At 56.2% G+C, this 14,067-nt stretch overlaps 4 protein-coding genes across 4 annotated transcripts; 2 read left to right on the top strand and 2 right to left on the bottom strand.

Moving 5' to 3' along the window:
• The first annotated feature begins 694 nt into the window (after positions 1–694).
• On the top strand, positions 695–1,803 carry THITE_2116317 (uncharacterized protein). The gene is made up of 3 exons (XM_003653724.1): positions 695–998; positions 1,066–1,178; positions 1,273–1,803. Exons 1-3 carry the CDS (start codon positions 890–892, stop codon positions 1,501–1,503), a joined length of 453 nt encoding a protein of 150 aa, XP_003653772.1. The 5' UTR covers positions 695–889; the 3' UTR covers positions 1,504–1,803.
• A 1,614-nt stretch (positions 1,804–3,417) lies between these two features.
• Positions 3,418–6,352, bottom strand: THITE_160936 (uncharacterized protein; the record flags this gene model as incomplete). The annotated part of the gene is made up of 3 exons (XM_003653723.1): positions 3,418–3,598; positions 5,073–5,228; positions 6,279–6,352. 3 exons carry the CDS (start codon positions 6,350–6,352, stop codon positions 3,418–3,420), a joined length of 411 nt encoding a protein of 136 aa, XP_003653771.1.
• A 127-nt stretch (positions 6,353–6,479) lies between these two features.
• THITE_2049581 (uncharacterized protein) lies at positions 6,480–9,964 on the top strand (the record flags this gene model as incomplete). The annotated part of the gene is made up of 5 exons (XM_003653722.1): positions 6,480–6,938; positions 7,047–7,296; positions 7,375–7,611; positions 7,680–7,755; positions 7,813–9,964. The coding sequence occupies 5 exons, from the start codon at positions 6,480–6,482 to the stop codon at positions 9,962–9,964; spliced, it is 3,174 nt and encodes a 1,057-aa protein (XP_003653770.1).
• A 309-nt stretch (positions 9,965–10,273) lies between these two features.
• THITE_2088921 (uncharacterized protein) lies at positions 10,274–12,230 on the bottom strand (the record flags this gene model as incomplete). The annotated part of the gene is made up of 6 exons (XM_003653721.1): positions 10,274–10,540; positions 10,628–11,081; positions 11,143–11,155; positions 11,222–11,262; positions 11,312–11,946; positions 12,021–12,230. 6 exons carry the CDS (start codon positions 12,228–12,230, stop codon positions 10,274–10,276), a joined length of 1,620 nt encoding a protein of 539 aa, XP_003653769.1.
• Between the last annotated feature and the right edge of the window lie 1,837 nt (positions 12,231–14,067).

The following is a 14,067-nucleotide window of genomic DNA, read 5'->3' as shown; positions in this document are numbered from 1 at the left end:
ACCCTACTCTCTTAGATAGTAAAGATTATAAGGTAGTCCTTATATATAGCTTTAAGCTTAATAGCAACCTCTTATTTAGTAGAAGCCTAAACTTATTTTAGAGGAACGTCTAATGCCTTAGTATATTTCTTATAAAGCTCTTCGATTATATTTTTCTCTATAGGAACTTTCGGTCGTTTATCCTAGGGCTCGTCAAGAGTATCTAAATTGTATTTATCTTAGACACTATTGCTTAGAGCTAAGATCTTAAGCTCTATAAACCACTTAGTCTAATCTATATAGGACTAGAGTATAACGGTTAAGTTGCTCTCGATAATCGTTATATTAAGATATAGAGCATAAGAAAAGGAGAGAGAGAGAGAGAGCTTGCTATAGGTTACTTGCTATATACAATTATAGAGCGCCTAGGCTTATAACTGATATACTATAGCGAGCTACAATATATAGATGCAACGGTAGGATCGTAGCAGAGCATCGGAATGTAAAGAGAGTGCGTTGTTCTAGTACAAAGGAAAGCTAAGGACTGAACAGAGCGTGGTATATATATATCCAGGAGTGGGGAAACTATGGCCAGTGCGTTATACCAAGCTCTGAGCCCCTTACCCCTGACGTGACAGTCAGAGCCAGTCATCGTGAGGGTTGCGCTCCGTTGCGCTCTGTTCCTGGAAGCGGATCCCCTGCTGATTGGCCAGAGCGCCTGTGCTCGGTGACCTGGAATCCCGCGCGCCACACGGATGCTTATTTTGACTTCACACAAGCTCCACTGCTGCTTTGCTTCAACGTAGCCACCCGATCTGCCAGCCAAGGCACTGAACTCCAAAGCGACGTGCGACAATCCCTTGAGAAGCAAACGCGCCATCGACTGGTCCAAAACTGGCCCAAATCTTGGATGTCAGCCGACGAGACCTCGCCCCTCATCCACACCGAAGCGACCGCAGACACTGCCGAAACTGCCGAAACCGACACCATGAGCTCCTCCATCCTTTGGAAAACCGGGGGTACACAATCCATCTTCCTTTTACAACGCAGTCATCGTGCGCGGCTGACCTGCGGCCACTTACCCAGCCGTCTTCGGCGCAACCGGCGTCATGCTCGGTGCGTTCGGCGCCCATGGGCTCAAGAAGCACATCACGGACCCCAACAAGCTGGCCAACTGGTCCACCGCCGCTCATTACCAGGTAGTCCGCAGCCAGCCCCAACCCCTCCAAAATTCAGCTCAGAATCGAATCACTGATGACGAACCTTGATTCGCGACGCGCGCGCGCCCTCCAGCTCATCCACTCCGTCGCCTTGCTCGTAGCCAGCAGCAACCCCGTCGCCGGCTCGCTCTTCACTGCCGGCATGACCATGTTCAGTGGCAGCCTGTACGCCCTGACCCTTGATACCGAGCGGTTCAGGTTCCTGGGCCCTGTCACGCCGCTGGGCGGCATGTGTCTCATTGCCGGCTGGCTCGCGCTGGCCTTTGGCAAGCGCGGTGCTGGCCTGCGGTGGCCACGTTCATGAGCAGGAGGCGGGCTGTGCGCATTATTTGCTGGTGTACGATAGTCGGAGACTGCGCTAGGGGCCGGGTGGATGTGGTTCCATACCGACTGGCTTTGCCTTATGTCTGTTGAGTAGCTGTGTGTTTTGTACGCTGAGCCGGGTTTGCAGCGAATAAATCCATACTCCTAATTTTGTCAGCGCGGTGGGCGAACCCCGTCGTGGGCAGCAGCCGCAATGCCCTCACGGTGAAGACGTTCATACCCGCGTTCCGAGAGAAGGCGACAACCATGCTTCCGTCGTTTCCGTGCCGCGAAATGGAATGTTCATCAAAACCGAATTAGCCTTATAAATACGACGGCGGTTCAACTGCGGTTGCCTCCGAAGATATCAGGTATTATCTGCGCATCTCTTTTGTTGATCTAGGGAACTTGGGAATGGGAACTTGCAAACTGGCCTTCGTGATAGCGGTTCTCGTAGAAAACGATTGTCTGCCTTTGGCCGATGTGGCCAACTATCCAATCCTGATCAACCCACAGTTGAACGTCCAGGGTTGGGATGCGCTCGGTCTGTTGGACGCATAGTAACGCTACAGGGCACTGTCATGAAAGAAGTATTTGACCAACAGTGTAGAAGCTAGCGAACTCGACAGTCTACTATCAGGTCTCAACTTCTTTAGGTAACAGGCTGCAAGGAAACAAAGCTAGATCACATTAGGACCTTAGACTTTCTCGAGACAGTTAGTAGACACACATGCAAAAAAAAAAAAAAAATAAAAAATAAAAAGGAAGAAAAAGAAAAAAAGAGAAAGAAAGAAAGAAAGAAAGAAAGAAAATGCCAGTGGGTGCAGGGAGTTGAACCTGTGGAAGCGAGGACAACCTCACGCAATCTTCCTCACTCACGCACATTACCACTCCGCTGCAACCACTGGTAATTAGGCATGTGCTAAATTGGGAATATCTGTGCACATCAGTGTGCTGGCCATGTGCAGTCAAAACTGGGAAGAAAAGTGAACACCAAGCCCATCTGTGGCGTACTGTGTGCAAGAATAGAAGGCCGATGCACCCTTAACCCAGCGCCAGTGTGTCTCGCTGATCACGCACTTGCCATTCCTTGATGCCTCAGTAAGCAAAGCAGTACCGGGATAAATGAATCCATTCAGTCAGAAGTAGGGATCAACGATTGATGAGTCCGACCCTTCCCCTCATCCCCCAACCTCCCCACCCAACATCATTCGAGACCACAGCTGCCGCGTGCGCAGGGGACGGATCACCATTCTCATTCTCGACAAACACGCACTCCCTGAGGGGGTATGTGAAGGACGAAGTGGGAATCATAGGCAAGGAGATGTTCCTGGCGGCGTTCGAGGCGGCCATCCGGCACCTCCTCTCTGGGACTTGCCCACAACGGAACATCGGCGTCGGACTCTCCAGGACACAGAAAGCGTACAAGTGCAGCTGACAATGTTGGTAAAGATCTTAACCCGTCCAATCTCATGGTCGACGTAGTGAGGATGCCTGATCCGATGACCTCGGCTCTTGTGTCGCGACCAAGCGGCCAAATGTTGGGTGTCTCCGGCAGGATGGCGGAGTTGGATGCAGGGCAACGACACCGATTATGATACTTTGGAGATGGAGCACAACTTGTATGCTCGCCAGAAGATTCGGGTCTGATTGAACTGAATGATCGACATTCAGATAGATCGTCGTTACGTTGAGGGCCAGGAAAAATTTTGTTGTTTGAGCAGGGTCCGCATGAAACACAAGTTCCGTGCCAGTTGATTCCCATGGAGATGTATTACCAAAATTCTTCCTGTCTACTCCAGAATTCCTCTAGCAATACCTCCAGCCGTCCCTCCAATGGCCCCGGATCGAGAGAATGACCTTGCCAAATCCTCCCACCCAGCCCAGAACTCCCGAAGCAAATGGGATTACCAGATCAAGTGTGATAGATCCCCCACCCACTCTGAAGTCCATCCGGGTCGCAGGACATAAACCCCTTCGCTGCGACGCGATCGACGCCATTGTCTGCCCACCTGAACTGGTCGATGGAATCGGCGATCAGCGCCCGGATGTTGTTGTTGCCAACCTTGAAGTAGGACGCCTCCCCGTCCCGCCCGCTGTTTGCGTCGACGCCGAACGCGCCGGTGGCGTACTTGACAAGCCGACCCCCTTAAAAACACATGCCAGATTTCTTAGAAAAACATGCTAGCCAGGGGCGGCTCGTGCGCTCCAACCAAAATTTCGCAGCGAGCGCCACCACAACGCCACCACAACCCCTAGCATGCATGTCGCCACAAGAATACGTACCAAATGACGATGTTGCTGGTGTTGTTGAAGAGGCTGGAAAATGCAGATTTGATGGAAAACGCAGAATTGGCTGAAATGGTCAAAATGTAGTTGAACAAGCTTAAATACTGCCCGCCTTGGCCGCCTCCTACGCGCTAAGCCTCCGAGCTGCAAAGTCACGTGATGCTCTATTATTAATAGAGCCGGGCTTTTGGGACTGTAGGCACCGGGCCCGCGGGACTGTACCACGTGATTCTACCCCACTTATTTCCCAATTCGCCCGCCACGCTAAGATCTTTCTGCCCACTACACTTACACAGTAGGTCCATCCGCTCACTGCACTCTGGCTCTCTAGCTCTCTCTGGCACAGGCTAAATCGGCACCACGGTCGACGGCGCCTATTGTGCCAGGGTCACAGCCGTCGCGGTTGACAGGATTACAGCCGTTGATACGCTGGAATGCGTCTCAATGGGAGGGCATCGACCTGAGCGAGTTGGACCGCAAGGACGTCATTCCCAACCGCCAACCGGTAACCCAGGCACCCACAGAAGCACCCACGCAAGCACCCACGCAAGCACCCACGCAGGCACCTACATAGGCAAGCAGTACGGGCAGAAGCATGGCGGCAGGGCGCAAGGCGTAGGCAGGGCAGGTGAGCAAGGCGCTGGTGGGCGGTAATACAGCTTAGTCATGGCCACTTGCTTAGTCAGAAAAAAACAAGATTGAGTTCTCTGGATTTTATTGCATTTTTGAGCCATTTAGCCTACGCCAGAGAGAGCTAGAGAGCCAGAGTGTAGTGGGCAGATGATGGATCTAAGTGTGGTGGGCAGATGGATCTAAGGGTGGCGGGCGAATTGGGAAATAAGTGGGGTAGAATCACGTGGTACAGTCCCGCGGGCCCGGTGCCTACAGTCCCAAAAGCCCGGCTCTATTAATAAGTGGTCTTATCGATAAGAAGCTGCTCTGGTCAACGCCCAACACAGCTTTATATCCGTGTTTACAAATGCCCTCTCCTTTGGTAAGCAACGTGGCAACTGACTGTTTGGATCTCTCAACAGTTCTCTTGCGATTCCTGTTGTGACATGCTAGCTAGGGGTTGTGGTGGCGCTCGCTGCAAAGTGTTGGTGGGAGCGCACGGGCCGCCCCTGGCTGGCATGTGTTTCTAAGAAATCTGGCATGTGTTTTTCAGGGGGTCGTTGACAAGCTGGTGCTGGGTGAAAATATTGACCGTCCGGTGTCAGGCACGCAACTTAGAACTTTGTAAGTATACAACGTTTGGCCCCAAGGTATTGAAGCTGGTCTCACCATGTTCCGGGCCCAGAAACAATGTCGCGGAACTTCAGGCAGTCCTCAACCAGCGGCGATGCGGGGCTTGCGCGATTTTCGTAACTCGAGCCGTCGCATGTGGTGACAGCGGCGGACCGATCTGTGGTGTCGTCGGTGGTATTCAAAGCCGTCTCGCTGTGCCAAAGACTGTTGGCGACCCGAACACTGCCGGGGGGGAAGCAAGGAATCGAGCGACGAGGTCCGATGAGAAACGTCTGCCGGCGTGCAGCCGATCAGACCGATTGTCGCAAGGAAGAAATGAAGCGCGAGAAAAGCCATGACGATAACCAATGGCAAAAGCCAGGTATCTGGTGCTCACCTGGTGATAGGTAGGTTTGTAGGTACGATTAACGTGGTGGTGGATGGGTCGGAGCGACGAGAGGAAGCAAGGCGATGAGGCAGTTGAGGAGCAGGAGAAGGAATATACTTGAGGTCGGCAGGAGGTCGGCTTTGACTCTCATCTCAATTTGCTCTCCACAGCCAGCAGCACTCTTTCTATACCTGCGAAGGAGGGTGACTGCGTCCGCACGGCCTGTTGTTCAAACTTCTTGTCCTCGCTGACCCGGTGATGTTTCTATTTATCAGATGCTGGAACCATCCAGGCAAGACCGGTCACGGCTGAGAAAGAACAAGCCCTGAGAATTTGCCTGTTGACTTTTTAGGGTTCCATTCGTTTGCGTTTGGCCGCTAGCACCTGGAATTAATGGATGCCACCTGAGTTACGTATGCCAATCTAGCTGGAGACGCAGATGTTCAGGTGGAATCTTACTGTCTACCTAGGCAATCAACATCAGGTACAGAACAAAATTGCTATAGTAGGATCAATTATATGTGATCCCACCGCGGAAGCCTCGCAGCCGATGGCTTCGCGAGTGATCAGCACAATGCGGTCTCTGCGCGCTCAGTAAATCCCGGGAATCCAGGCGGCTCAATTATGGCGCGTACTTGCGGGGGTCCCCGCAGTCTAGCGTAACGGTGCGGCAGTCGGAGCAAGCTTTCCGCCACGGAGCGGACCGCAGATCGGGGGCGATTAGTGAGCGCGTGAACAACAGCAGGTGGAGACCTTCAACACAACCAAGACCTAAACTGGGGATCCCGGATGACACCGCCGCGGCCTCGGCGAGCGAGCTTTGAGTACGAAGTAGGGTGCCATGACCCGGCTGTGACGTAGCAGCTGGAGCTCACTGTCGATTCGTTGGATAGCCCGTCCGCTCGTCCTCCTCGCGTCGCGAGGGAAATCCGACGATGCCGAACCCCATGGCGACCTCCACCGCCTCTTCCCGTAAATGGCGATGATAAAAACCCGGAGGATGTCCTTCGCTCTTGAAAGTAGCAAAATTAGCGGGTTGTTCGATCAGGAAGCACCTCGGACCAGACTCCGCAAATATGGACTCCCAGAAGACCCCGGCGCAACCGACAGCGTACGGCAAGCGGCTCTTCGTCGACATCATCGATGATCGGGCCCGGAACGAGCCCCACCGCGAATGGGTATCCATCCCCAACTCCTCCGACCCTAAGGACGGGTGGAAGAAAATCACGTACAAGCAAGCAGCCAACGCCATCAACAGAGTCGCCCACAAGCTCGTCAATGTCGCCGGCCTCCCAGCTGACGGGGAATTTCCCACCGTCGCCTACATCGGCCCGAACGATGTCCGCTACCTCGTCTTCGCGCTCGGCGTCATCAAGGCCGGCTACAAGGCCCTCTTTATCTCGCCGCGCAACACACTCGAGGGCCAGCTCAACCTGTTCGAGCAGACTGACTGCCACTTCATCTGGTTCGACGCGGCGTACAAGGACACGGTCCAGTCCTGGTTGCAGGAACGAGACATGCGCGCCTTCATGACGGTACGTACGGCCCCTGACACAACCCAAAAATTGACTCGGCTCGTCTTTGATGAGCTTAACAAATAATATGAGGATCCATGTCAACTGACACATCTGGTGCTCACTCAGTTCCCCGTCGCAGGATGGTTTTCCGAGGAGCACGTCGAGCCGTATCCCTATAACAAGACGTTCGAGCAGGCTGAGTGGGATCCATGGGTGGTTCTGCACACCAGCGGCAGCACGGGGCTTCCCAAACCCATCGTAGTGAGACAGGGGATGTTGGCAATCGGCGATAAGTACCACAATCTTGGCGAATGGAAGGGCAGGAGAATCTGGGTCGACGAGATTTCGCGCAGATCGAAAAGAATCCTGAATCCGAGTAAGCAAACCGACCATCTATTAGCAGCACCCATCTTTTTATCATCGGTTTATTCTGCTGACCGCCAATGCTCGCAAGTGCCCATGTACCATGCCGCTGGCCTCTACCTCTCGTCACTCATGGTGCACTACTGGGACCTTCCGATAGCCTTCGGCATCGGTGACCGCCCGCTCTCGGCGGACATGGCTGTGGAATGCCTCAGGTGTTCGGACACAGACGCGGTGTTCTTGCCACCCGCGATCCTCGAGGAACTGAGCCAGTTGGAAGAAGGCGTCGCTGCGCTGAAGCAGCTTAAACTGGTGTGCTTTGGTGGTGGTAAGCAGCTTCCCATCGCAGCTGGGCGGCCCATGCAGCATGCTGCATGCTGACAAGAAAACTGGCAGGCAACCTTGCTGGGGAAGCAGGGGACAGGCTGGTAAATAGGGGCGTGACATTGATGAACCTCATATCGGCCACAGAGTACGTTGCTGGCAACCCACGAGCGCTGTACCTCCTGACACTAAGTGATGTGTGCAGATTTACCCCCTTTCCCTTCTATTGGCAGCCGGACCAAAAGCTCTGGCGATACTTCATCTTCAACTCAGAGCTGTTCGGCTGTGAGTGGAGGGAGTCGGCTGAGCCGAACGTGTATGAGCTGGTCGTCGTGCGGAAGGACAAGCACCCCGGCTATCAGGGATTCTTCTACACCTTCCCCGACGCCAACGAGTACAGGACGAAAGACCTGTACATGCCGCATCCGTCGCTGCCAGACCACTGGATCTACCACGGGCGAGCCGACAACATCATCGTCTTCTCCAACGGCGAGAAACTCAATCCCGTCGATATCGAAGTGCGGATGATGGATCACCCCGGAGTCAAGGGCGCGTTGGTGGTCGGCAGCAACCGCTTCCAGCCGGCGCTCATTCTCGAGCCAGCGCAGCACCCCGGGAGCGAAAAGGAGGTCAAGGAGTTCATCGACAGCGTCTGGCCCCTGGTGGTCAAGGCCAACAAAGAAACGGTCGCCCACGGCCAGATCGGGCGGCAGATGATTGGGCTGTCAAAACCAGACATGCCCTTCCTCCGAACGAGCAAGGGAACCATCCAACGCGCGGCCACCGTGCGGATGTACAAGGACGAGATCGACAAGCTCTACGAACGGGCTGGCGAGGTCGCGTCGTCTGAGGCACCGAAGATGGACCTTCGGTCGAGGGAGGCACTGACGCAGTCCATCGAGACGCTCTTCGAGAAGTGGCTGCACGCGCCCAAGCTGGAGCCGGACACGGACTTCTTCACGGCGGGCATCGACTCGATGCAGGTCATCAACGCGTCCCGGCTGCTCCGGGCCGGCCTGGAAGCCGCGGGCGTCCGGGTGGACGCTTCGGCCCTTGCGACGCGGGTCATCTACGGCCACCCAACCGCGAGGCGGCTAGCGGAATACCTGTTCTCGGTCGTGAACAAGGACAGCCAGGACGCCACCACCGGCGAGGCCGAGCAGGAAGATCACGCGATGGAAGCCATCCTGCAGAAGTACACCCGCGACATGCCGCCGGCGCGCGAAGATAAGCCGCCGCCGGCAGACGAGGGCCAGGTGATCGTCATCACGGGCACCACGGGCGCGCTGGGGTCGTACATGCTGGACTTGGCGCTGTCGTCGCCGCGCGTCAAGAAGGTCATCTGCCTCAACCGGTCCGACGACGCCGAGACGCGACAGAGCAAGGGCAACGCCGAGCGCGGCCTCAGCACCGACTTCTCCAAGGCCGAGTTCCTCCGCGCCGACATGTCCCGCTCCGACCTGGGGCTCGGCCGGGAGACGTACGACCGGCTGCTGGGCGAGGTCGACCGCGTGATCCACAACCAGTGGCCCGTCAACTTCAACATGCCGGTCGAGTCGTTCGAGCCGCACATCCGCGGCGTGCGCAACCTGGCCGACTTCAGCTGCCGCGCGGCGAAGCGCGTGCCCGTCGTGTTCATCTCGTCCATCGGCGCGGTCGACGCGTGGACCGCGCCGGAGCCGGTGCCCGAGCGGCCGCTGCACGACCTCGGCCTCAGCCGCGGCGGCTACGGCCGCTCCAAGCTCGTCAGCAGCCTCGTCCTGGAGCGGGCCAGCGAGGTGTCGGGCGTGCCCGCTGAGATCATCCGCGTCGGGCAGATCGCCGGGCCCAGCAGCGCCAAGGGCGCCTGGAACCGGCAGGAGTGGCTGCCCAGCATCATCGCCAGCTCGCTGTATCTGGGCGTGCTGCCCGACAGCCTCGGGCGCATGTCGACGGTCGACTGGACGCCGATCGAGGGCATCGCGAAGTTGGTGCTCGAGGTGTCGGGCGTGACCTGCAGCGTGCCGCTCGAGGACATCAACGGGTACTTCCACGGGACCAACCCGGCCACGACAGAGTGGGCGACGCTGGCGCAGGCGGTCCGGGAGTTTTACGGCGACCGCATCAAGAAGCTGGTCAGCCTGGACGAGTGGGTCGCCGCGCTGGAGGAGAGCCAGGCCCGCACCGAGGACATCAGCAAGAACCCGGGTGTCAAGCTGCTGGACACGTACAAGGCGTGGGCGAAGGCGGCGAGGGAGGGCCAGCGCTACGTCGCCATGGACACGGCGCGGACGACAAGCTGCAGCCCGACGATGCGTGAGATGAAGGCGATCACGCCGGAGCTGATGAAGAACTGGTGCAGACAGTGGGGGTTCTGAGGGGAGGCAACTGGGTCAAGTGCAATATTTGGATGGATCCCAGCCTCCTCAACTTATTATTCCGTCTTGTTCTGCTGTGACTGTGTGACTGGCAACAGTTACTATGTTGTACGTGTCCTTGGCTATGTTGGAATAAATTGTAAGAAGCAGCGGACCAGGATGCTCTTGAAAGTGACCTCCTTCATTCGGCCCAAGAGACTGTTATTCATTGACTTCCCATCAGTCTCTCCACAGTAACTATCATCATCGTCGCCAGTCTATGCTCCTTGCTGGCAACCGACTTTGACCAAGCGCAGCAGTGGCCGCCGCTCAGCTTTCCTCCGTCTTTCCCGTATTCTCAGCAAGTTCAACGGGCTCCTTGGCCTCAACAAGAGGGGCCTCCCGGTTCCGAACCTCCTTCAACGCCTCGTCCATGATGTTCGTTCTCGTCGACTTGAACTTCCACGCCGAGATTCTTCTCTCGAAGAGTTCGTCGATCTCCTCGAGCGTGCGGCCCTTGAGCTCCGGCAGGAACAGGAAGAAGAAAATGCCGCAGATGAGGTTCGACCCGGCCCAGATGTACCCGTATTTCGCGCCCTGCGGAGTGCCGCTGTTGTCAATGTTCTACCGTTCTCCAAGATATGGTTCTTCACAAGGGGGGGAGAGGGGCATCTCTGGACTCACCCAGTTCAGGTTCTGGGGGTTGATAAAGTACGGCGAACAGAAGCCCGTCAGCCACGCCAGGAAGTATCCCAGCGAGATGGCAGCGCCGACGGTCCACGACCTGAGCCTGGTGCTCACAAGCTCGGTGGCCACCGGGTAGCTCGCGGCGCCGACGAAGGCGTTGTACGAAAATAAGTAGAGGGCGGTGAAGGCGATGAGGCAGTTCCTGGCAACGAGCGTGCCCGGCATCGTCGTGGCCGTGACGGCGACTAGCAGCAGGCACAAGCCCTGCGCCGCGGCACCGATCATCATGATGCTGCGCCGGCCGACGACGTGGCGCATCAGGTAGATGCCGAAATTCACGCCGACAAACCCGAGGCAAGTGTTCATGACCGAGTACCGGAACGACTCGTCGACAGTCAGACCCGAGACGATCATGAAGTAGGTTGAATAACTGATGAGGAACCAAGCTCCGCTAAGCCAGCAGTCAGTAAGCGCAAACTCGTTTGTTGGAAAAGGCAGCGAATCCTGCTTACCTCCCAGTCTGGGCTATTGGCAGGCAGTCAGCATCTGGGAATGGATTCTTTCCGAGTGCGAGTCAAGGGGGGAACATACTGGCAATGACCGCGAAGCACAGCAGAGTCCGGCGCAAGTTGCTTCCTGCCGCTTGATGTCAGCAAACTACCAGGCACGAAAGCAGGCCACTCGATGACCGAAGACGTGCCTCTGACCATATCCAGCGGCCCGACCGAGCTGGCCAGCTTCTTCTCCTCATCAATGCCCTTGACCATCTCGACCCACTCCAACTCAAATTGCTCCTCGGTCAGCGAGTCGCTCCGCAACACGGCCAACGCCCTCCTCGCCTGGTCCAGCTTCCCCTTGTTTACCAGATACCTGGGCGACTCGGGCACGATGAACAGGCCGACGGCCAGGACAAACGGCACGATGAACTGAATGCCCAGCGGGATCTGGTACGACGACTTGTCCAGCACCTTGGAGGTGGCGTTGGTCACGGCGGCGCCGATGATGCTGCCGATGTTGACCCACTCGGAGAAGAGGGCGACGAGCACGGCGCGGAGGTGGGCGGGGGCGGCCTCGGCGCAGTAGATGTTGGAGAAGGTCACCAGGAAGCCGTTGCCGATGCCGAGGACCAGGCGGCCGAGGTAGACGACGCCCCAGCTGGTGGTGCCGATCTGGATGGCCGCCCCGACGGCCGTCAGCAGGCACGCCAGCCAGAGCGCCGGCTTGCGGCCGAAGAAGTGTGCGAAGGCGCCCGCGAAGATGGACGACAGGAAGGCGCCGAGCGTGAGGAGGGAGCCGATCAGCTGCTGGAAGGTTCCCTACGCGCGGCGGTGGCTTGTTAGCAGCCATTCTATCCACGTGTGGAGGCGAGGAGCGGGCTGGTACTGCCTACATCGATGCCGTAGCCGCCGGCGAGCGTCGGGTCCGGGTATCCAAACACCTTGAGAAAGCCCGGCATGGCCTGCAGACTGGCGAGACAGGCAGAGTCAAGCCCGTACTGCATGTTGGCCACCGCCACGATGGCGCAGATCATCAGGCATTTTCGATTTGCCCAGAGCGACGTCTCGGGGAGCCGCGTCGCGGAGTCCGACCCGGCCGCCATGTTGCAGCGAGTGCCGAAGCCGATGTGATGCTGGGATCTGGGAAACGGACGGAACGAGGCGGGCTTGTCAGGAACAAGCAGCTGCTCAAGCAATCACCGTCCTGAGCGGAGGTTGGGGAAAATAAATCAACATAAATAAGCCAGGGGCTGGCCCATGGGTGCTCTTGAATGCGACCCTCCGCTGTTTATCTTCGCTCTGCAGAGCCCGGCAACTCATGAGGGGTCCATGCGCCAACCGGGTATATCGCCCCGCAGTTTGTCGTGTTAGTGGTTGGGGTCGCTGTTGTCGATGTCGGGGAAGCTCAGGGTTGCTTTCCTCCCCGTGTCTTCCCCGCATTGTTCGGCACTTGAAATGAGGCCGCGCCCCTACGAGAATGCGAGCTCGGTCTTATTGTCTGCTCGCACCTTAACGTAGCAGGCCTAGTCTATTCTTGTCGCCCCTCACCCCAATCTCCGAAATTCTGGGAAGACACGGCAGTGTCATGCAGTGTAACCAAAACCTGTCCAGTCTCTGGTCGCTTTGGTGTTGCGGCCCCGTTCTCGCTCCACCCGATCTGCGATGTTGTGCAGTATTTGAACAGCAGCGCTCCGGCCGGTTCTTTCATGGATGCTTCAAACAAGCAGCCAACTCTGCATTCTGCATTCACCGGGCAAATGCTCGTTGCGCCAAGCCACCATGGCCAACCGACGTCGTCGTGCTCACCAACCCCCTTTCGAAGTGCCGACTACCTACCTGGTAGTTGTTGGAACCGCTGCGCAGGCTCAGGAAGATGTAGCTATCACGATGCACACGATGCACACAACTGGGATCAATCGTGGTGTTGAAGATATTGTACAAGACCCTTGACTGTGCTACGCCCCAGTAAGTGGTGAAGCGAAGCTTGAAAGGGCCGAAAGGGCCGAGGCCGATGCGACCGCCACCCGCAGGGCACTGTAGCCGACGACCACCTGAGCTAGATAGCTGGGAGAGAGGAGGCTAAAAAAAAAAAAAAAAAAAAAAAAAAAAAAAAAAAAAAAAAAAAAAAAAAAAAAAAAAAAAAAACTAACCCTAACCCTAACCGTTAACCCGAACCCTAACCGTTAACCCTAACCCTAACCACTAACCCGGGTGGTTGACCAGCTCGCAGTGGTCGAACCGGCTCGCAGTGGTTGAACCGGCTCGCAGTGGTCGAACCGGCCTGCAGTGGTCGACTGGCTCGCAGTGGTCGAACCGGCTCGCAGTGGTCGAACCGGCTCGCAGTAGTCGACCCGGCTCGCAGTGGTCGAACTCGCTCGCAGTGGTCGAACTGTCGAACTGGCTTGCAGTGGCTAAGCCACACCGCCATACCACTATGACGTCAACACTGCCCTCGACAGACGCCTACTACACCGCATTTTCGAGATACGTCAAGTAGCCGTTGATGATCCTATATCTCCTATAAATCGACAACGAAGTAAGTACCTAGGTATCACCATTCTATATCGATTTAGGATTAATACTGTAAGGAGATATAGCCAAAAGGGGGAAAGATGGAGAAAAGATTGGGGACATCTCTACCGCCAAGACACGGCATAGCTATAGCATCCAATCGAAACAACGAAAACTCTGGAGGATTTGCCTAGTAAATGAATCGAAGCCTCCTTCCTCGCTTCCTCTATATATATAGTATACATTCGAAAGGTATCATCATTGAAGCTTCGCTTCAATTATAGGAGAGGAGGCTCCTAAGGAGCCTAGTCTTAGGCGGCATTTGGGTAGACGTTAAAGAGGTCCCGCCAAGACTAATTTCCGTAGTCCCTACAGATACCCGTGGGTCCTACGCTTAGAAGTCACTCCTTTTACCGCCGCTTAACAATT

Source organism: Thermothielavioides terrestris, chromosome 3 (assembly GCF_000226115.1).
Source record: "Thermothielavioides terrestris NRRL 8126 chromosome 3, complete sequence".
NCBI classification, from domain to species: domain Eukaryota; kingdom Fungi; phylum Ascomycota; class Sordariomycetes; order Sordariales; family Chaetomiaceae; genus Thermothielavioides; species Thermothielavioides terrestris.
Note: the sequence above shows the minus strand (reverse complement) of the source record. Positions and strands in the feature narration are given on the sequence as shown.

Excerpts from the sequence above, each read along its gene's own strand:
- THITE_2116317 (XM_003653724.1), top strand. The coding sequence starts at position 890 with ATGTCAGCCGACGAGACCTCGCCCCTCATCCACACCGAAGCGACCGCA. Across the intron at positions 999-1,065 it reads CATCCTTTGGAAAACCGGGG|CCGTCTTCGGCGCAACCGGC; the intron begins GTACACAATCCA and ends CCACTTACCCAG. Across the intron at positions 1,179-1,272 it reads CCACCGCCGCTCATTACCAG|CTCATCCACTCCGTCGCCTT; the intron begins GTAGTCCGCAGC and ends CGCGCCCTCCAG.